Genomic DNA, 22947 nt, shown 5'->3' with positions numbered 1-22947 from the left:
CTTTACCCTGGTAAACTTTTACTGTGCCTTATTGTTCACGGGAAAGGTTCTCAAAATAGAACAAATGGAGTTTGTACTTGTGCTGTAAGAGCCCCCTCTTGAGGTCAGAAATGGATTTGAAATTTGACCAACTGTTGGTCTTTATTTTAGGCCCTTTGGACCTCTATTATAGTTAGTGCTTTCCAGAAGATTTCTTACTATATATATTCTGTAACAATTTGAGAACCTTTGTTCATATCATTGGTTATGTAAGAAAGTGAGCACCATCATTGGTTATCCGTGCTCGACATCCTAACAAAACTGTCGCTCACGCCCAGGTCAAAGTAAATTGGCCTCTTGCCCAAACTCCGCTGGGATAGGCTGCAGCTCACTCGTGACCCTAATGAGGAAAAAGCCCTGCAGAAAATTCAAGTAAGGATAAAACAGTGGGTGAGTGTCTTTGCAATGTTGCCTTACACCAAGTTTCCATGTCCGAATCTATGTCAACTTGGACTTGTGTGTGGGTTGGTGTTACAGATTCCTCCCACATTCCAAAAAACATGTTTGTTAAGATCATTATTGACTAATTGCCTGTACGTTGGAAGGTGAGTGTGAATGATTGTCTGACTAGTATTAGCCAGGTGATCCAGCGAGGTATCCTGTGTACTGCACTCCACGTTCTTCATGACACCGACAAGGCTAAAGAAATGCATGGACAATAAAACAGGAGCTTGAGGAAAGGATTTGAAATCTTTGGCCTTTCACTGACACCTAGTCGGGGCCCAAGAAGTACAACAGGTAGGTGGAGAAAGACAAAGCGAGAGAAAGGAAGGAAGTGATGAGGAAGTTATTGCTGTATTTGGCTTCTCACCACAGGCAGAGCTGGTTTGGTTTGACCTAATCTGATTCCCTTCATTAAAGAATGCCTCTTGAGGTAAGAAAGCTTTCAGCAAATCTTTTGCCTATTCTCAACAGAGTGAGGAAACACTTTTACTTAAGATTGTTGTTGAAATTCATGTTAGAAATGTTAATCATTGGCTGTCAGCCATCAGGAAGATACTTTGACTTTAGTGTAGCAAGAGGAAATAAACGCCACTGCCCTTCACCAACATCATAAGGAGCAGATTATCCGCATTACAGTACTTGTCAAACAAAACTGTGTGGGTGACAAAAAAATACTGTACATACATTTTACTCAGCATTCACTGCACATTACAAACATATTACCTGCACTTGTGTTTTCCCATGAAAATTTTATTGAAAATTATAAAAGTAGTAAAAAGTAGCCAACATAATTTTTGAAAATGACAGAAAGTTATTGTGAGAACAGGTTGAATTTGAAATGATATCCTCCAAACATGTTTATAAACAGTGATCAACTTGTGACAAACAAATTGGATATGATTAACATATATAACAGGCCTATTGTGTTATGTGTGCAATCAGCCACAACAAGAAGTCCATTTTTGTCACATACCTACACATTCCTTTCACTAATCAGATCACACTCAAGCCCCCTTACCCCCTTACTTTGTCATTTTAGTTCATACCATTATGTCACTCAGTGTGTGTTTGCTAAGAGGAAAGCTAAAATGAATTGTCACAGGGTGTTCAAACTATTCATTGCAATCTGCTTCTAATCTGTACAAACAATACTAACCCTGTAACTGGTCCGCCCATGTGAAAAAGGCCTCCTAATGATCCTTATGAAACAGTTTTGGGTTTTTTTAATCCTGAAAATAAAAGTCCCCATTACTTTTTGGTCACTCCAGATTCTTGCTGTTTTGAAAACAGGTATTTGAGTCATTGTGGTTTTATATTAACCTTTTTTTTCATGTTGTTTCTCCTGTGATCATGCACTTCTTGTCATTTACGTACTTATAGTTTCATGAACTTTATCTGGTGTCAGCAGGCATGCCCACCTGTATCAGCCAATTATTATTTTTTTTAAACTGTTTTTGTTCACTTCTCATTAACATCTCGTTGTGCGTTATGTAGCGTGTGATTGCTTGCATTTCTTTTCTGACTCTGGTTGCCGTGACGTTCTGTTCATGAGAAATATAGATTTTGAGGTTTCCTGTGTTGCTGCTCATTTATCATCATCTTGGTTTATTTGCCACAACCATTTCCTCTTCACCTCTTGATCTTCAAATACATTAGTTCGAACAATACTTTCTCAAATATTTATTTATTATTATGTTACATTTAACAACTGTTAACACATTTTTAGAGGAAATGACTACCATTTACAATATTATATATATTATTTAGACTTACGTATTTGGGTATAAAATGCTTTAAGTAAACTTTTGTGATTTTGTACTAAATATTAAGTAAAGATCATTGCTTGTGCATTCAATAACATACTAAATTGGATTTTAGCTTAAACAGCACAAATGTACACCATTTAATATATTTATTTTTAAGGGCACTTTATGGTCCAAAATGGAACAACACATATTCACCCAGACAAAATCCAAGGTAGTAATTATCCTTTATTAGGGCATATAATCTGAATCTTTCTTAGTTGTTGCCATATTTTGTTCTTGCATCTGAGGAAATGGACGAATATTTTCTAAACATTATGTTTCCTCTGTTATATAAAACGTGGGGATTGGGTAAGCAACATTTTTTTGCCAATCCTTCTTAAGTGGGATCAAGGGTTTTTGTGGCGGATTCGTCAGCTAAACACACGCGCAAACACTGAAGGACCTTCAGAGTGCAGAAAGCTGTTCTCCAGACCGAAACCTCAGCACAATTTTGTAAGCTATGTAGGGTTAAGAAAAAAAAAAAAAAAAACGTTTTACTGGGCATAAAGAGAAAATATTCTAAACTATGTGACTCTTTGTCTCCCTACAGGAGTGTTTTACCTGGGGAAAATGCAGTTCTGGTAATTTCTATTCAAGGCGTGATTGACATTAAAGGGGAACTTGGTGTACCTTGTCCATACTTCCTCCTTGTCAAGTTCTGTCTCGTTGAAAGATGTCAACCAGCAGCACAATCAGTTCAGGGAAAGGAAGCCATGCCTCCAAAGTGCCAAAAGATCACAAAAAGGTAAGTTCATGATTGTGACATTTATTGTGGACTGTAGAATGTGTTCGCTAAACTCAGTTTGTATCTTGTGTAGCCCGGTCTAAAATGGTTTTAGTGGTTGGGATATTTACAGGGACCTAAAAATAAATAAATAAACAATTTATTAACCTAAAATGCACCTTACAGTAAACCAATCAATATTTGATCTTGTTACGGTATATCAATAGGGAAGTTTGTTCAAAATCAACACAATCAAATAGACTGGCTTCAGATTCCAGTCCTTCCATTCCATTAATCTGTTTATTGGAAAAATGGAGCGTCCCGTTTTTGCCAGTAACACTTGAATCGTCAAATTGTATTTACAAAAGAAAAGAAATTTTAATGAATCTGACATAATGCTTCCAAAAATATGTTAAAAACACAAAAGTTATTTTGACATTGTGACTCACCTTCCGCCGGCAATGAATAAAAAGAAATTTAAATTCAAACTAATTACCTTATGCCATCTTAGCATTGTTTTGTTTTGGGGTTTTTTTCTCCCAGCCCACACCAGCTGCCCTGAAAGGAGCCATCCAACTGGCCATTGGTTATGCTGTAGGAAACCTTAGCTCCAAACCTGACAGAGATGTTCTCATGCAAGATTTCTCCGTAGTTGAGAGTGTCTTCTTGCCAAGGTACTTCAATTTCAACTCATAGCAATAAATCCATTGAAAATAAAATTGTATTTATTCATAATTCAATTTTGTTTTATTCTCCAGTGAGGGCAGCAACATGACTCCTGCTCATCACTTTCCTGACTTCCGTCTAAAAACATATGCACCGCTGGCATTTCGCTACTTTCGGGAACTCTTTGGCATCAAACCAGACGACTATCTGGTACGTTTTGGGATGCAATTGGATTAATTTCATTACCCTGATCCAGGGGTGAGCATACAAAATGTTGCAAAGAGTATATTCTGTGGTCTTTTGTAATTTTTAGGAGTGTTGTAATTTATTGCCCCTAAATAGGGTCTTGATCAGGCTTTCTGACTCAAGTTAAAAAAAATCAATGTTCAATGTTCTCAATCTTTACTGCAGATTTGCCTAGTCACTTAGGTCCATACCTCAGATTCAAATTTGCAAAACAGGAAATGCATTTCTCAACAACAATTTGTGCTGAGTGTTCTCAATATACGTACTGTAAGGTACTGTGGAGTAATGTTGATGATGTAAACTGCTGCTTAAGTTTTGATGACATTTTTTTGCGCGTAAGTGACACATGATTTATGAAAGTAGTTTTGTGATGTAATGTTGGTTGGATAAAGCTACTTGTTGCATCATTGTGATTTTCAGTACTCCATCTGTAATGAGCCTCTTATTGAGCTGTCCAACCCTGGTGCCAGCAGTTCATGGTTCTATCTTACCAGTGATGATGAGTTCATAATCAAGACTGTGCAACCAAAGGAGGCGGAGTTTCTGCAGAAACTGCTACCTGGCTACTACATGGTAAATGGATGGATGGATGGATGGATGGATGGATGGATGGATGGATGGATGGATGGATGGATGGATGGATGGATGGATGGATGGATGGATGGATGGATGGATGGATGGATGGATGGATGGATGGATGGATGGATGGATGGATGGATGGATGGATGGAGAGACATTTATCCATATAGTGTATTCATAGTTGGATACTCTAATATTGTATATTATTATTAAGCTGAACACATCCATCCTGTCTTTAATTACATCTCCAAAACGTTTGCTTCACTTCTGTAGAACCTGAACCAAAACCCGAGAACTTTGCTTCCCAAGTTCTATGGCCTTTACTGCATCCAGTGTGGTGGCGTAACAGTCCGTGTGGTGGTGATGAATAATGTGCTGCCTCGTGCCATGAAGATGCACTACAAGTATGACCTGAAGGGCTCCTCATACAAACGTCGTGCTTCACGCAAAGAACGCTTAAAGTCTTCACCTACATTCAAAGACTTGGATTTCCAAGAGATGCACGAAGGTTTGTGCTTCGATGCAGAGACCCACAACGCCCTGATGAAAACCCTGCAGAGAGACTGCCGGGTAAGTTACGCTAAAATTTGTATTCATTCATTTAACCTAAAGTTATTGTGCATTAACATGGCATTTCTCAACAGTTACTCAAATTAAGCTGAAGCGTTAATTAGTATACGGTAAAATTGGATCTCATTAAATGATGAAATTAGTTGTAATTCAGATGTTGCTTAGAGGATTAAGACCTGGTAGAACCAAGCATATTAGTTATATGAGCAGGCTGGACTGTGCTGCAGAAACTGGCTCACCTGACCTCATTGTTAGGTAACACTTCTCAGCTCAAGGAAGTCTTTGTTTTCAAGTACAGGAATTGTTTGTGACATTATGATCTGCCTGAATTGTTTGAGGCTTGTTGTACAAAACTGTACTTTGGTATCTTGTTGCATAGTAAGTCCCCTTAATTTGGACCTGAGAGGAACATTCTAAAAGTCTGCCAGTCATGTATTGTTCACAGACTCACGTAATTCCGGAAGGACTGTAAACTGTTTTCTTGTCCTCATTTTGGTGACAGGAGTCTATCTCAGCTGACTAAAAATATTCACAAAAATAGCACGGGGTGATCATGCCAACTCCACGTAGAAAGGCCAGAGTCGAGTTTTAAAACCTGAAATTCAGAAATGTGAGACACATGGACTAACCACAAACTGCCCTTCTCGTCAATTTCTGATGAAAATAAAATAAAATATAGAATTCAACTGCTATTTGCTCTTCTTTTTAGGTTCTAGAAAGCTTCAAAATCATGGACTACAGTCTCCTGCTTGGAATTCACGTTTTAAACCGCAAGGTGTCGAGCAGAGAGAGCAGACGTGACAGCAGGAAGCAGAGAGTTCTCTACTCCACTGCTCTTGAATCCATCCAGGGTACTGTGAAAGATCCAGAACCAGTGGCAGATGATGACACGTGAGGAAACCTTTTATAATTCTGGTTCCCCCCAAAAAAAAAAGAAATATGGAGGAACCTCAATTTAAGGGACCAAAATTAAATTTAAAAAATTAAAACAATTTAAAATATACATGCGTACATTTACTCACAATAATGTTCTACTATACTGGGCATTTTTTGTCACCGGAAAAAATACAATATTGAGTAGTTTTAGTTTACAAAAAAGTACTCTGGTGTCAAGGACAATTGACTCTAATGGACCCGCCCTTCCCCTAATTAGTCCATTAAATCGAGGTTCTACTGAATCTAACCTAAGATACCTCTCTTGTTTGCTGCATTTAAATTATGTGGATTAATTATGCAAATATGTTCATTTTAGATTCGGTGGAATTCCGGCTAAACATAGAGATGAACACCTGCTCATCTTTTTAGGAATTATTGACATCCTTCAGTCCTACAGGTTCACCTCTCAGAAACACACTATCAATACTGTGTTTGCTATTTTCTATGTGGATAGTGTAATACAAATCAATTTTTATTGTCAGGTTCATTAAGAAGGTGGAACATTCCTGGAAATCTCTTTTACATGATGGGGTTTGTGTCATCACATTACTACCTTGGAGATTGGTAGGGGGGTGACAGGGAGGGACTGACAGTTTTCTTTACTTTTCAGGACACTGTGTCGGTTCACAGGCCCAATTTCTATGCAAACCGATTTCTGAAATTCATGAGCTCAGTTGTGTTCAAACGCATCCATCGTGAGTTATTTTTGCTATCATGATTGTCTTACTCAGCCATCGTACGGTAAAGAATTTGCTTTTCTTAAACACGCTTGCACTGTTTTGTTCAACAGCTTTGAGACGAATGTCTTCCAAAAGGAAGAAGAATTCGTTTTATGCAGTGAAGTCAGCCTCACAGGAGTTGCTTTCTTCTCAAAAGGAGGAATTGGAGACGAAGAAAGCACAAAGCATGGAGAACCTAGATGGTAAATAAAAAAATAACCTAGATGGTAAATAAATTTAAAAAAACATATTTTATGTCCCTACTTCTCACCAAAAAAATGTGGAACACCAACAACACTCTCTCCGTTGTATCCTTATTGACTTTTTTTTCTACGAACAAGTTAAACGAACAGCATGACTAAAATAACTCAACTTGTATTGATGGATATGTTGGCTCTCTCCATCAGTTTGCAGTTCATCCAATCAACCAGATGATCTACAAAAATCTGCTGTTACGTTCAAGTCTGCTGAAGAAGAGCACCTTAATAACAGGTATACATGGCGCCCTTTGTCGTCGATAAACTACTAAAAAAAAGACATTGCTCTTATTTGATTAAGAGAAAAAAGATGATAATCTAAAAATAACATATATAGACCTTGTCAATATCTTCGAATATAGTCCGGTTCGACCTTAATTTCAATAACGATCACAGCGTGACCAAAATATTTTTTGAACAATGTTCATTTATACTGCAGTGAGCACAGACGTGCCTCCAGTTCAACGCTTGCATTGGATGATCCTCTGCCGCCCCTCTGCAGAAGCCAGTCAGACTCTGAACTGGATGCCTACTTGGTATGAAATACAGAACCTGCATGCTTGACTTTTTCACTTTTTCTCAAAAGGATGATCAGCTTAGTTTGAATTTTTAAGCAGTAAAAAAAGTTGATACTTTTGTCTATAATGAATTTAATTACTTCATTATCTTTCATGCATTTTGTTCTTGCTGTCGACTGAACATGACATCACGTGTACTTAGGGCTCAGGTAATGACCAATTACAGCTCAGCTTGCAAACATCACATGAGCCCCCCTATTTCTGCACCGGAAAGACAAATAACGATGAGGCAGAAATTGACAAAGAGCCAAATGATGATGTTAAGAAAGCTGAACAGAAGCAAGTTGAGCGCACCACTGAGGGAGAACCAAAGGACTTGGGAGTCACTGCCTTTCAGAGAGAGGACACAGAGCAGGAAAAAGAGACAGTTGAAGATCCTCAGAGTAAAATGCAAGCAAATTGTGAGACACACACAGAGAACATACAGGTACTATATTGTGCATGGGTGCGTGGCATTGTATGTGTGTGTTACTGTTTAATTTAAAATAATTAAAATCAACATTATTGTTTATTACAAGCTTCAGCCAATTTGCAAACCTGGGACTTTAACTTTTATAAAATGAAAGAATTTACAGTTGGTTATTTTACAATCACTTGATAAACAACAATTTAGCAACTCAATATAAAAAAATATTATTTTAATAATATATAATGATTTATTGTAATGGGCTATAGATGCTGAGTGGCTTGGTTTGGTATTGGTTAACCAACAGTAGCTTACCATCTTATTTTACGAGCATGTTTTTATTTCAGGCGCCAGACGATAGAGAGCGCTATATCGCAATGTTAATCCCTGACTTTCTTCCAAGCATAAAATCTTTCTTGGGAATTTCCCTTTTCCTGGGTGCTTTTGCACTTTCTTAAATCTTGGCAGTTTAACTGATGAGCTTGGAACCTCTGCTTCCACTCAGTAATGTGTCAGATCAACTCCAAGTTCCCTGAGTTGAGTTTTTCTCCTCTACTTCTCTTACATAACTACTAAATCCTCATTCAGGCTTATATGGAGCTGTTTGTCAGGCCGCTTCCCAAGCAATGTGGAAAGCCTGGAGACATTGGGGTAATCTTCTCTCAAACGCTGTTGATGTAAAATAGTGACATTCAAAGCAAATTAATTAACTACGTTAAGAACTGCTTAACACACTGCTGTGGGAAGCCTTTTGATTCATTGATAACAAAATGAATATAGACTCATCAAATAAAATGTAATGGTAACTTGAGTTTTGCAGATGCGTATGTGTACATAAAATAAATTAGGGTCAAGGTATACAGCTCAGGTGTCAAACTCAAGGCCCGGGGGCCAGATACGGCCCGCCACATCATTTTATGTGGCCCGCGAAGACAAATTGTGCATCAAATTCATGTGTCATTACTAGAATTGCAAATTGTCTTCACTTTTAATATCTTTTTTTTTTTTATATTTGACCAGTTTTTACTCATCTGATTTGAAAACGAGTTATTTGTCAGTTTGTTTTGTAGCTTTTACTGTATATAATATGAGGTGCTCATCCATTTACTTGGGTTGACAGTCATAATGGCCCTCCGAAAGAAGCTATGACAACAATGCGGCCTGCAAAAAAAATTTGTTTGACACCCTAGTATTGAAGGACAGGTCAGGTAAATCTATTGTCAAAGATTTTATATTTACATCCATCTTTGTATTATCCCCGTTTCAGATCTCAGTTTCCTTCTTTTTATTCACAAATATAAACTCAGTTTGTCAGACTCACTGAATAAGATCAGAAGGGTGCAGACAAAATTGCAGAGATACACATCAAATTGGTTGCACGCTCTCATTTTAGCTTCCCCCACGGACCATTACACTTTTACTGAAAACACATGGTGTACATACAAGCACGGACACAGGTGATTGGAACTGTTGGATAGAGAACGGCAGAAGAGAAATTTAGGTTCGGGTGAGGTACCAAAGCTTTAGAGTAAACTGTGACTTGTGTGCCCTCTTTTTATTTTTTATTTGTGTCTTGTATGGCATAGAAATATTTTCTGTTTAACTTCTATGCTTTCAACAATTTCACACAAAAACATCAGCATTGGCCTGCTTAGTTGTCTGTAATTGTATTAAATGTATTAAATACGTAATATATTTAGAACCCAGAATGAGTTTTCTAACTAAAAATGAATGTTGGTTTTGTTTTTGGATGTTGTATTTTATAGTGAGGAGAAAAAGATGGTGGTTGCTCGCCAGGAAAAGCGGATGGAACGTAGAAGAGGATGACCTTGTGCAATGTCAATACATTGAGACCTCACAATAGTAGATGTATGGATGATGTGAACTGCCGGTATTTACAGTACATGCTCAATATCTTTCATTTCCTTTAAGTCCAATGAGAAGTGGCATTCTATATGACTTTCACACCAAATCACGCTAGCAAATACGGTAGAGCTTGGTTTTGTTACAATACATCACACATGCTGCTAATTGTACAATTGTTTTTATTTTGTATGTAATTGTTCAAATTCTCTCAGTGGCTGGATCCCTGGGCAAATATTTTCACAAGTCATTCACATGCGCACCTAATTTATTTTCCAACATGCTTGCTATTACATTGTATCTAAACTGAAATGTTGACATATTGAAATCATATTGATATCTCTTGCTTTCATTTCATCCTTTTTTTCATGTGCCTAAAAATGTTTAAAAATCAAAGTGATTTGAACTTGTAATAGAAATAGTTGTGGCTGTAAAATATGGACAATTTTAGGATCATTCCTTTGGAGCTCTGTGGAGACAGATATAAAAGAAAATATTCCATCAATTCCATGGCCACTACACTGTTAAAAAAGAAAGTTAACATAGACATCAAATAAAATTTGTGAAATATGAGTCTTATAGTGGTTTATTTTTTATTTTTTATTTTATTGGATCACAGGAATCTAGTTTTCCTTATTTCTATCAAACCCACATTTTACAATTCCATAAACAATACCAACCATCTGTAGAGGGGAGCAGTGTAAATTTGATTTTGGCTTCATTTAATAATGTGCTTATTTTGGAGTTTTCTGCAACTCTACAAGGCTGAATAAATAATTTGCATGTAATAAGGGGAAAGGTTCTATCTCAATGTGACACTGCGAACAATTGTACAACCACAATGACGTGCACAATGACGTGTTCATTCCAACACAAGGGGGCGCACCAATATTATAGTGATAGTGGATTCTTGTTTCAGTGTGAGTCATCATGGACAAGTATCAACCTAATGTAAACAAATGACTAAGCTCATAAAGAAAAACATTGAATTGCATATGGGCAGATGCCCCCCACCCTCTTTTCAGTAGTAGTAGTAGTCGTAGTAGTAGTAGTCGTAGTAGTAGTTATTTTTTGTGATTTTCATTGTTTGTGAAGCAAATATCTAAAGATTTGAAAGCCCATGAAAAGAATGTTCCCTAAATATTTAGAAGAACAATGATCGTGTGTTCATTTCCCTTTCGAACAATTGCCATAGCTGCGTAAAGACATGAATAGAACATAGTTTCCTGATACCTCATTTATGATGAATTGTGGTTGAAACCAGAAGGAAGTTCCACACTGACAACAAAGGCTAAGCTTTATTTAAAAGAAATCAGTTGTTTTCATGGACCACATGCGTTCACAACAGAACTCAGACCTTTCCAAGATATCGTCAGGTAGGTGAGGCAAATCCGGACTCAAATGCTTTGTAAGATCAGTAAAACCAAAAAATATATATTAGTTTGGTGTATTTACGCTAACTCAAACTGATTCATTGCATGATTATGTCAACGTTTCACCAGGATGAATAACTCGTTCGATGACGTCACCAGCGCAACCGAAACCTCTGCAAACATACACCTGCCCGTCGTTCCTAAGCCACGCCCACATACCTGCGAGAAACAGGAAATAGCGCATATTTGGACTTGGTGAATTTAAGCAACGTAACAAACGTCTCGTTATTGCTCAGATCTTCAGATTTCTCGGTTAGAATCTCTTGTATATTTGGATTAATCCCCTCTGGTGACGTCGAGGAAAGAAAAGTAACAAGTTTTACCAGGTATGTACCTTACTGTGCCTCGCGCTCAATGTCGACAGTGTATGTGCGGGTCTTTGCTAACATTTTAAAACCTTGAACCGCTCCTCGCTACTCACACATGTCGCGCTTCGATTAGTTTTAGTATTAAAAGTTTATTTGGATGGTAATTCTCGAGCTTTGCGCATTAATCAGTGGTTTAAAAAAAAATCTCTTTGTAGGTCAGATAAGTTCTTATCACGCAATAGTCACTCGGTTGAATGTGTAACAACTGTCATGACATTGTTAAAATTGTCATCCTTATATGGAGATTTTTTTTTTATTATTATATCCGCTATAATGATTACAGTCTTTAGCCAATTACTGTCACAACTGATAAACAGAAACAATGATACAAAGACACATTATTTGTTCATCAAATGTATTCATTATTACACATTTTCCAATCCCCACATAAGCTAAGATGGGGGCTGAATTAAAGTATAAACTTTAATGCAGTGGCAATGATGACAAAATGACAAAGACACCATCATAACTCTGAGCTCTCCATAATTTATATGTGCCAAGACTAGCGGGAATACATATCAGATGCAAGCTGAATAAAATTCCAGTTGACCACTAGTAGAGCTGCCAACCAACAGAAAGTCTTCTCTAACACCACAAGTCGTCTTTATTTTAAAATAATCAAAACTCTGCTGCATACTCCATACTTTCTCCCCCACCTGTATTATACAACGATAGGCCTGTTGCTTAGTCAGTCTAGCCCTGCATGACAATTACACTTTCATTGGCATGACTGAGAGGCAGCACATTTTTGTCTTTGGAGTCTGAATGCTACAACATTTTCCTTTCGAAATTTTTAAACCAATAAATTTCAACTTTGACAGCATCCGTTCCCTTTAAATTGTTACAGTATTTTTACCACCATTTTTTTGAAGCTCTTTTGTCAGTATTCCCCTATACTATGCATGTTTTACTTATGTTTGGCACATGCCCGCATTGACTACGCCTCCCTCAAGTTCTAAACACAACACACATGAGAGATTTGTGAGTGGTGTTTGTCACTCCATCTGGCTCGCACATGCATTGCATATGGGCATTGCATAATGGCCTTGGCCCTTAGTAATAGCCTGTTGGGACAGAGAAACAAAATGCTTATGTAAAAGCATTAAGTTGACTAAAAACTGTAGCTGCATTGTTGCTGTGAAAGAATGGCAATGCACTATGACACATGACTCTGTGAAGACAAAAATAATGCAAACTAGAGCTGTGACGATTAATTGACAACTAATTGATAAGAATAATCAATTCTAACATTTCACCAGTATTTCTGTAGTCGTCCATGTAAGCAGACATAGTATCTTTGTGTTGACTCAAAATAAAATATTTGCTTTTACTTTGAAAAAAAATGTAGATTCATTAACTGAATCTTAGTTAATTTATGTTGGTACGCTGTCAATTTGAAATAATGTCCTGTTTTTGAATAAAGGGATATCAGGGATCATGTAAATTGATTGACTTAATGTCTTCACAACATCGTTGATGTTCAGCAAATTAATCATTTATTAAAATGGTTAAGTTGCAGTCCTAAAACAAACAAAAATAAAGTGCATCAAATTATATTCCATTTTAGTTTTCTGGTCTGCATGCTTTACATTTACACATTATACATTTTTACATGATTTTCTCATTGAAATAGCTTAATTTTCTTAATTCCTGTTCAAATACATGAGGAAAAAGCAGGATAGGTAAGCAACTACGTGAATTACCACAGGCATGCGCTTAAACAAGAGATAGTCCTGTTAATATATTTGGGAAATATTTAGTGGTGCTGTTGAGTCAGATAAGCGACTCAAAATGCACAATGGAGTTAAAGTACATTACCGCTGCCATTGGTCTAATGCGTAAAAGCGGCATGGCAGTCGTCATGAAATTTAAATATAGGCTAATCTTCTATTTTAGGTTCCTACTTTCACATCCGACTCAGCAGTCATGAACTTAAGCACACATCACAGGTCTAGTGGGCCGATTGTATGAGATGCTGTCCACTTGCTCCAATGATGAGCCTCAAGCTACAGTTTATCGTAAACCGGCTGGAGTCCACATGCAAATACAGCGAAAACGCACTGGCACTTTGCAAATTTATTTGACATGTATTTAAAATCTTACATATGTATTTGATTAAGGCTATTGACAAGTATGTTTTTTCATTCAGCTCAAAAATTATTCTGCAGTGTTGTGTTTACTGCTGCCTCCGAAGCCACAATCTCCTAATAACTACAAAATATTGTTTTGCCCAGAGGCAACACACCATCCTGCTGTTAGTTCGCTTCAGTTGCTTCAGTCCTTGGGCTTATTTGCAGCTGGTTTACTGCCGAGACTATGCTAAATATTGACATTACACTTTGTCTTGGTTATTAAATTGAGTACACGGCATTTATAATCCTTCTCCTGGCCTTTCCCGTACCGTGGTGAGGTTTTATGAAAGGGTCATTATATACTCTAAATTGTAGCATGATTTTACAAATGTCAGCAAAAATTCCATGTGTTTAACAATTATAAGATATAAAAAGTAATGAAATTTGACAAACTAACGTGAGAATGTTATGGATTATTGACATCACGTGTTCTTCCACGTGGTATTTGTAATTCATCCCCTCCCTGTACCCATCCTGGCAAATATTGCACTATATCTCTTTTTCCCCCCCCTGTCTCCTTTTGTGCTGTTGTTACCCAATCGTTTTTAAAAATAGCCGCTTGTTATTTCCCTGCCCCCCTGCTGTGCTTGTAGTATGGGTATGTGCAAGGATTTCTGAAAGCTGCACTGCTGTCCTGACATCCAAGCTCCTAGAACATAAATCCTGCCCATAGTTTGGCTAACAGCAGCTAGGATATTATTTGTTTCCATCAATCTCCCCCCCCCCCCCCAGCTGCTGACCCAGGGACAAGTGATAGATTTGTTCTCTATGATTGGCATTGATTGTACCCATTGAAGGACTGTCGTGCAAGATGTAGGGCTGTGCCATACACCACAGTCCAAGATTGATAGATATTTTTTATCGATTCAAAGATAAAATGTTGTGGCTGACAAGTACATACACGTGTTTCTGTGTGCGTTTGCAAAACAATAAGTCAAGCTACAACATGTCTGAGAATAAAGCAGCAGCATGTCAGCTTGAGGCAGAAGGTTGAAACTTCCTAAATTTGCTTGGAGGATCTGCATTTTTCAGGTTATTACTAACTATGTCTCTTTTGCTCTTCTGTTTCAATTTTACAGTTATCATGGCCACAGTGATTACGATTGTTGGTTATTAAGAGAAATGTAAAATTAAAAAATCATCGCTAGATCCGGCAAAAGCTATTATACACATTCTATTTGAAATGAAAAAACTTTGACATTTGAATGTTTAACAAATATTTTTATTGCATGCAACTGTGTCAAATTTATTAAATAACTAAGACAACAATATTTAAACATCAATGTAAACGTCTGAAGGCTTGTGAATGAATAATTTGATTTAATCAATTACAAAACTGTATTTGGCCCACTGATTTAGGTCTGTCCTTGTTAATTAAAAACACCAAAAATGACTGGTTCTATAAATTTTGAGACTGTATATTTTACTGCTTGATCTTCTTGACTACTTGATGTAGTCAGTTTTCTGAGGTTAGGGCGGTTGGAATTCAGGCTCTAGCCTTCTTATATGGAGTTTACATGTTCTCATGTTTGTTTCATTGAATACTCTAAATTGACCTTTGGTGTAAATGTGAGTATGAATAGTTGTGTGTCCATATCTGGCCCCATCTGAGTGGAAGCCTGCCCAAATGACAGATGGAATTGGTAAATAACTGAATGGAAAATATATGGTTTGATGGATCACATAATATTGCATGCATAATCAAATGTTGCTCCATGGTAAAAAAAGATGAATATGCTCTGAAAATCCTGACGACGCTTCCAACTGCAATTTGCATGCTGATATCATTCTTTGCTTATTTAAATTTGTTATCATGATTCCAATCAGTCAAAGATTATGTTTTGTCCCGAGTTAACCCACTGTACAGGGTCAGCCACGACTAAAGTGTGGTTTTGAGTGTGAGGTAGTATGGTTCTGTCTGGGTATAAATGGTGAGAAGACTTAGCCTGGTTGAGGGATTAGAGGAGAAGGGGGCGGGGAGCATGCATGATCTGTCAAGGGCTTAATTCCACAGTTATCCCTACGGCAGCAGCCGCTGTGATGGCAGAAGCTGTGTTTTCATTAGTCTAATATTCAGAGAAGCTCCACAATTATGTAACAGTGACGTGCTGTCATCCTCTCTCGGCCGGCCCACCGCCTGGCAGAAACGTGGCCGTTTGTTTTCCTTTGATCCTTCATCACTGGGAGAAGCCAAAAGGACATCTGTCAGACTGTGTGGTCGGGGACGGTGCTTATAGTAGTCACGCCACAGCAACATTGCTTTTTGGTGCCTTGTTGGCATGGAAAGACTTTCCGCGATGAAGCGGCAAGGCAGTTTAGCATCTTTGCAATACAGAAGATGAGAAAGCACGTGGAGATGATTCTGGTCTTCGCTAGCAAATGGGACACTGCTAATGGATGATGCGATCTATGTGATGTTTTCTGCGTTGGAGGAGTTTTAGAAGATGAAGTTTAAGAAGTTCATTACCATCATGCAGGCGGCAATGGGGATCGTTCCCCTTAACAAACGAGAGCTTCTTCCACCAGGCAGGAAACTATGGAGACCCCCTGGGTGAGTTTGAAGGACTTTGTGTGTCTTTTGACATGCAAGTGTGTAGTGCTGTAGAATAGCTATCTTTTACAAATGTTCTAACCTGTGATACAGAGGCTAGTTATTAGCGACTTAAGACACATCATTGCTCATACAACCATTAAGAAGCTTGAGCTTTCTTTCTGTACATCGAGTCACTGGCAATGTACAAGAAAATGTTATCTCACCTCAACCCAGAGCACGATGCAAGAGTGACACATATTGTCAGTCATAAACTCAATGGCACAACATTGCAGGTGACTGGAATCCAAAAGAAATCAAAGTCTGCTTACTTTTCAATGTTAGTATTAGCTGCCGGATTGATATTGGTAAATCAGTGTCAGATGACAGATTAATGGTAATAAACCTAACAACTATTTGTATAATGGGCAAAAATATAGAATTCAAAAAGCTTGTCAACTCCTTGAGATTCTGTCATTCATGTTTATATCTCCTAGCTTTATCTCCACCTGTTTTTATGCTCCTGTAATGGCACAATGAATACATGATGGTATCATTCACGATATTCAGGAGCATCCTGGATGAAGATACCACCCTACAAATTGAGTTATTATTATTATTTATTTTCTTGTGGTGTCGTTAAACTGTTAATTCTTCCAGGGGTAGACTTTCCTCATAGTTTGACAAGTCTGTGTTTGGAAGGCCAGCAGGTTCTATCATGCATTCTGCTCTCCTCACCCACAAAACAATGCCACCCTATCAGTCTTAAATCATGTTAGTTGCATACAAAATCAGTTCAGCCCAGATTCAGCTCAACTGGGAGCAGTTTTGGACCCGTTTTCATTGGACACACAGATCACTGGTGCTGCTATAGTATATACAGTGATCCCTCATTACTTCGCGTTTAATTTATCGCTGCTTCACTACATCACAGATTTTTTTTCTAAATTAAAAAAACACTTAAAAGTCAAAATAAAACTTCTAAATTGAGGAAATGTGTCCAACCTTTAGGACAATGTAACACAATGAATGTTCTAACCTGTGATACAGAGGCTCGTTATTAGCGACTTAAGACACATCATTGCTCATACAACCATTAAGAAGCTTGAGCTTTCTTGTTCGTCTACATTCCTTTAGAAGTCCGTTTTCGCGTTAGCACGATCGTGAATTAACATCTTTCCGCTAACTCGTTAACCTGCCCAGTACTTCTTGTTAGTGACTGTACTTCGCAGATTTCACTTATCGCGGGTGGTTTTTGGAACCAATTATCCACGATAAACAAGGGATTACTGTACTGCAGTCATTCAGTGATTGTCACTAAATATTAAGTGTTTTTCAATTTAATCAATATATGGTTGACTAAAATGGTCATGTTTTGTTACAAATAACAATATTATTTAAGTTGTAAATACCTGCAAACAAAAACTGAAACGTTTAGCTCTTGTCATATTTGATGTGAAACTTGGTTGTTTTCAATTTACGGCAAAAATATTGCCTCCACTGTTTCTTTTGGAGAAGAGTGTATGTCTGCCTGAAGCTTGCTTACTGAAGTTGTGGATATTTTTTAAACATAGAATGTAAACAGAAACCCCTATCATTGGCAGACTTCCATATCAGTGTGCCGAAATGGTCCGTTGGATGGAGTGAGAGTTTAGTCGGCACTTGACCCAGATAGGGATGATTACACGGAAAAATTAAAAACTACTTCCGTCCATTCTGTGAGAAAGAGGGACAATTGGTCGGGCCTGGCAAGTGACAACCTTCTTTTCTGCTGTTGGAGACCTCTCATTTTAGCGAATGCGATTGTGAGCATTTTTTCTTAGCTCTACAAACCTTTTTAGCTTAGTCCCAAGGGTCACTTTCGGGTCCTTTGGCTAATGCAACATCCTGTTTATAGTACTCGACTCCTCCCTTTAAAATGAAAGTCCAATGTTCATGGTTGCGCCGGCCTGTCATTTAGGAAATGTAAAATACTGGACATTTTCAAACTGGTTTAAAACTGGAAAATATATTTTCCAAAGCATTTCAAAAATAAAATAATAATAATAATTATTATTATTATTTTGAACATTTTAGTTTTTGTGTGATAAATACAGATCCAGTGTAGTATTTTTAAGTTGTCCAATGAGTACTATGTTCATTTTGTTTTCAATTGTCAATTATTTTACTAGTACTTCCGCCTTCATCAGAGTCGGTAATTCAACCTAAATATAATTTGTTTGTGATAAAAGAACCAGTAAAATAATTGTCCTATGAATTTTCTTGAATTCACTTTTTTTTTTTTTTTTCCACTCACAGGGACCAGCCTGGTTCTGACCAGACTTCTGCTGCTCTTTTTAAGTCCAACCGCAAGTTCTGTTGGTCGCGAGAAGCCCATTACCTGTATCTTCGTCGCCTCTCCTCACGCAGCTTCTCAGCTATTATGATGGTACGTTAAGTGAAACATGGCAAAATGTTGGTGCTGTAATTCAAACAGATGCTTGTCTGATCTCACGGATGCGCCCTTGACTGCACCCTTGAACGATATTCAAATCTTGGCTTAAGACATTCATACATACATACATACATAGGTGGAATTTGTCATTTGAAAGTGGAGGTTGCACTCAAATATATGGTCCTAGACTAGTGTATATTGAGGTATTCCCTGCACAGCAGTTGCATTATTTGGAACAAAACTCAGGTCACTCAGTCCTGCACGGGTGTCGCTGATGGTGTAGGGGTGCCCTTGCTTGTCTTGTTTGCCGATAGCGTGAGTTCGATTCCCACATATGACGATGTGAATGTTTGTGTGTGAGTGAATGTGTGTGTGGAAAAAAAGTTTAAAAAAAAGTGTCCTGTACTATTTTTTTTTCCCGCATGGCACTTTTTTCCTCCTCTACAAATGATGTGAAGAAACTATTTTTAGAATCCCATCAAATGTCATGGATTTTTTTTTTTACTTGGTCCAAAAATATAACAAAAAACAAAAGCCTCCTCTTTTGGCAGACAGCTTGAAACTACAGTTTGTGTGATACCATATTTCCCAGACTTCCCCCTCTTTATTTGAACCCAAATACTCTTATGTGACCCCTCCTGCATGCAGGATGATAATTAACTAGAGACACATACCTCCGCTTGCGCAGTTCATTGTTTTAACTGTCTAACAAGGGTAATTATTGAGGCCAGAGAAGCTTAACTACATTAGAGTGTACCAATTTGAATGCCTTTGTGTGCTGAATTGTTAAACTATGTTGTGGTATTGAGAGGAAAAGCTTTGGTTTGTGCTGTTTTGTGTGCTTAGCCTTGTGTTGGAAATAATACTGAAATACAATGAAACATACTTATCATGTAACAAATAGATAATTGTCGTGCAGCAGCACACAATGATCTCTATTTTGTCCCCAGACAGATACGCCATTGACTCATACATATAGTATCTTTGCATTTTTCCTATAGCTCTGAACTTAGTCCATTATGTGCTGTTATTCAATGGCTCTTTGTTATTGTTTGGGTCTGCCTGACCTGGAAAGAGAGTTTGAATGACCTTAACCAAACATTCTTGTGTTGATTGTTGTCTTGATGTGGAACTGGGTTGTTCTTAGTCTTATATTTTTGTGACATAGGGTTAGAGAACCAAATCCAAATGGTCTCAAATGTTGTGGAGGCTTTTACATGAATGATTATCAAATTGTGATCACTTAACAATACAAAAATTTTATTTTGTATGTATTGGTAAAAGTAGGGAGAAGACTGGTTCCTGCCCTTGGTGCCCATTGTATGTATGCGCGTTACTTGCTGTATTTAATTCTTGTTTGTGTCACTTGTCTGGAAAGCTCTCACAGCAGGTTACCTTTAAATCTAAGCGAATCTTGGACTAATCCATCACGGTGTTTTTTTTTAGTCGTCACGAACCTACATACTTTTTCATTGGTTGCACGGTTTTGTTCATTTATGACAATCATCGTAGTCTATGTGGGGTTTTAGAAGGGCCTTAATATAAAAGCTTGCATTTTGTTTGTTGACACACTGGACCGTTTATTTTTTTATTTTATTGGGCTCCCCCCAAGCTCGCTGCCACTTGGTCTCATCTGTCCCGAGCCAAGCGTACTCGGTGCTACTTTTCGCATGACTGTTAACTTTTTTCTTTCTTTTAGTTATTTTAGTCACAGAATGTAACTGGGGGTGAGCTTTTTCTGTTTTCAAGACTGAAATCCGTTCGTCTTAGAACGCGTAGAATTTTGCGTGATCCTGCTGATTGGGAAATCTTGAGCCATTGCTAAGTGCGTGATGCCTGTGAACGGAGGCGGGCTGCTCTCCTTGGGCAGATATGCTACTCAATATTTCAATGTAAGTGTTGCGTCTGTCTGAAGTGTTCGTTTTAAATCATTGACGGATATTTATGTTGATGTACTAGTAATGCATTACTGTAAGGTAATATTACGGTAGGTGATCGGAAAGAAACGCAAAGTCATACTGGGCGTTGTTGCACCTGCTGTGCGCATTAATGTACTTTTGAATGTGTGTGTATATCTACAGTGCAATACTGTGAGTATTTTTAAGCACCGCTGATTTGCTGCTAATTCTAACATTTAGGTTGTGTTCAACCACCGATCTCTGCATAAGCGTACGTCATGTGATCGTTTGTCAAATACAATGCATTTGGATGGATTAGTCCTTCCATTCGTTGTTCATCACAAATTAAACGTGACATTACATTGACAAACGCAATATGTAGTTGTTTTAACTTAAGTCACGACTAACCGCTTTACTTGCCCTACGCGGTCTTGCCAGCAAGGGGCAGCCTCGGACAATATTTGTTACACGTTTTTTGTCTGTATGCATTTTTGCGAGTTTTGCATTTTGATCAAGATATATTGTTTTCTTAAGGTAAATAATTGACGTGATACACGAATGTGTCTCACAAGCCTCGAGAAAGCAATACATTTGGTTGGAAAATAGCCTCCTAATTTAATAGACAAAGCGCCTCATTAATTCATACTTCTTATTTTGATCGAATACATTTAAAGTGAATCGGCTATAAATTGAAATTGCTACGTTGTCAAATAGTTATCTGTCATTCAGATGTATGTTACTATGGTGCGCATCATGTTTTTGTCTACTTGGCTATTTCACTTTATGCAGTCCAGAGATTAAGATCATATACTTAACACAATGTTTGAAATAAAGGCTGTCCAAATGTTACGTGCAGAATAAGCTCCTCTATAATATTGTTTTGTACTTGAAATGGTGACCCTGTACTTGGACTCTACCTTCTACTGCCCCCTCATTGGATTGTTATATAATGGCCTAAACCCGGGAAACTACTGCTTATCCTGCAAGCCAGCCTTCTAGCAGTGAACACAATCACAACACATCATGGAAGTGTGTGTGTGATTGAACCCTTTGCCAAACGCTTTTGACTGGCCTGCTGCATTTTCACTTAGACTGCAGCTTGTAGTTTCTTGTTGCTGCTTCTGATTGAATTCCATTTAAATTATTTTGTAGTGCAAAGTTGGGTAACACGTAAAGGTGTGGGATTTGGGAGTATACTGATTTTTTAATTCAGTTTGACAGTGCAGGCGGGCCATAAATAATACATTATAAGACCGAAGCTGCGGGCCGTATGAAATCTGACCGGGGACCGGATTTGGCCCGCGGGACGGAATTTGGACACGCCTGGGTTCAGGCAAAGTTCTGTAATGTCAATGAACATATTGCTTTACAGCCTTTTCTTTTTTAACCCTACCACATCTCTTGCTTACAACTCCAGTTGACATTCTATCAATTGTGCTAGTTTGTTTATGCCGATACATTCTAATGCGCAGGTGTCAAACTCAAGGCCCGGGGGCCAGATACGGCCCGCCACATCATTTTATGTGGCCCGCGAAGACAAATTGTGCATCAAATTCATGTGTCATTACTAGAATTGCAAATTGTCTTCACTTTTAATGATATCTTTTTTTAAAAATATTTGACCAGTTTTTACTCGTCTGATTTGAAAATGAGTTATTTGTCAGTTTGTTTTGTAGCTTTTACTGTATATAATATGAGGTGCTCATACATTTCTTTGGGTTGACAGTCATAAAGGCCCTCCGAAAGAAGCTATGACTACAATGCGGCCCGCGAAAAAAATGAATTTGACACCCCTGCTAATAGTTTGGCTGCTTTGTAGCATAAAATCAAACTAAACAAATGCTGGTTAGTTGTCAGGATGCTGGTGCAGACTTGGATGGTTAATCACCGCCCACCATACAAGCGTTGGTTGGTCTGTATGTTTACACTGCCTACCAACACTGGGATTTGTGCTGAATGTAGGCCAGCAGAATCCCGCTTACGTCAACGGCAGTCAGGCAGATACAGGGAGAGAGCAGCTGGTGGTTGTGCAGCTGTGGCCAAGGAGGAGTCCGTGGCGCACATCAGTTTGCCAGAGCACCGCTGGCGGTGATCAGGGAAAGACACCGATAGGAAGAGAAGAGTGCCAGGAATGAAGACTGTCCTCAGCCTGCACAGGAAATGGGCCCACGCGGTCAAAACCATACGTATCCTGCAGGGACTCGTGAGTGTTTTGACTAAAATGGCTAACTTTTGTATCAGGTGTTGCTCAATGCCAGTCTTTTGGTTGTGGATACAAATGAATTCAGGCAATGTTGAGTACTACGGAAGAGTCGAAAGT

At 38.1% G+C, this 22947-nt stretch overlaps 2 protein-coding genes across 16 annotated transcripts in view; both read left to right on the top strand.

Moving 5' to 3' along the window:
• Nucleotides 1-296: 296 nt before the first annotated feature.
• pip5k1ba (phosphatidylinositol-4-phosphate 5-kinase, type I, beta a) lies at nt 297-10405 on the top strand. 5 transcript variants are annotated; one of them, XM_049738424.2, is made up of 17 exons: nt 298-429; nt 611-777; nt 856-913; nt 2839-3033; nt 3556-3686; nt 3771-3888; nt 4345-4497; nt 4777-5073; nt 5783-5964; nt 6326-6406; nt 6492-6540; nt 6620-6704; nt 6800-6933; nt 7120-7220; nt 7425-7521; nt 7706-7990; nt 9736-10405. In XM_049738424.2, the coding sequence occupies exons 4-17, from the start codon at nt 2962-2964 to the stop codon at nt 9736-9738; spliced, it is 1788 nt and encodes a 595-aa protein (XP_049594381.1). In that variant the 5' UTR covers nt 298-429; nt 611-777; nt 856-913; nt 2839-2961; the 3' UTR covers nt 9739-10405. The 5 variants fall into 5 exon arrangements, with proteins under 5 accessions (XP_049594386.1, XP_049594381.1, XP_049594383.1 ...); XM_049738425.2 differs by having other exon boundaries at nt 301-411; XM_049738428.2 differs by having other exon boundaries at nt 299-777; nt 6800-6931; nt 7136-7220.
• A 782-nt stretch (nt 10406-11187) lies between these two features.
• Nucleotides 11188-22947, top strand: part of tjp2a (tight junction protein 2a (zona occludens 2)) — a 29848-nt gene continuing 18088 nt past the window's right edge. For 2 of the 11 annotated variants that reach the window (XM_049738419.2, XM_049738414.2), the window contains exon 1: nt 20354-20621. In XM_049738419.2, the coding sequence (XP_049594376.1) occupies nt 20562-20621 (60 nt within the window). In that variant the 5' untranslated portion in view covers nt 20354-20561. Of the gene's footprint in view, nt 11209-11397; nt 11592-15841; nt 16317-18593; nt 18724-20353; nt 20622-22694; nt 22831-22947 lie in introns of those variants that run through there. The other 9 variants (XM_049738416.2, XM_049738415.2, XM_049738410.2 and 6 more) reach the window with 9 other exon arrangements.

This window comes from Syngnathus scovelli, chromosome 13, assembly GCF_024217435.2.
Source record: "Syngnathus scovelli strain Florida chromosome 13, RoL_Ssco_1.2, whole genome shotgun sequence".
NCBI classification, from domain to species: Eukaryota; Metazoa; Chordata; class Actinopteri; order Syngnathiformes; family Syngnathidae; genus Syngnathus; species Syngnathus scovelli.
Note: the sequence above shows the minus strand (reverse complement) of the source record. Positions and strands in the feature narration are given on the sequence as shown.

What these genes read in the sequence shown, in the direction of transcription:
- pip5k1ba (XM_049738424.2), top strand. Translation starts at nt 2,962, where the DNA reads ATGTCAACCAGCAGCACAATCAGTTCAGGGAAAGGAAGCCATGCCTCC. An exon ending in GACATCCTTCAGTCCTACAG is followed by an intron (nt 6,407 to 6,491) that starts GTTCACCTCTCA and finishes TTTTATTGTCAG; the next exon opens with GTTCATTAAGAAGGTGGAAC. An exon ending in TGTGTTCAAACGCATCCATC is followed by an intron (nt 6,705 to 6,799) that starts GTGAGTTATTTT and finishes TTTGTTCAACAG; the next exon opens with CTTTGAGACGAATGTCTTCC.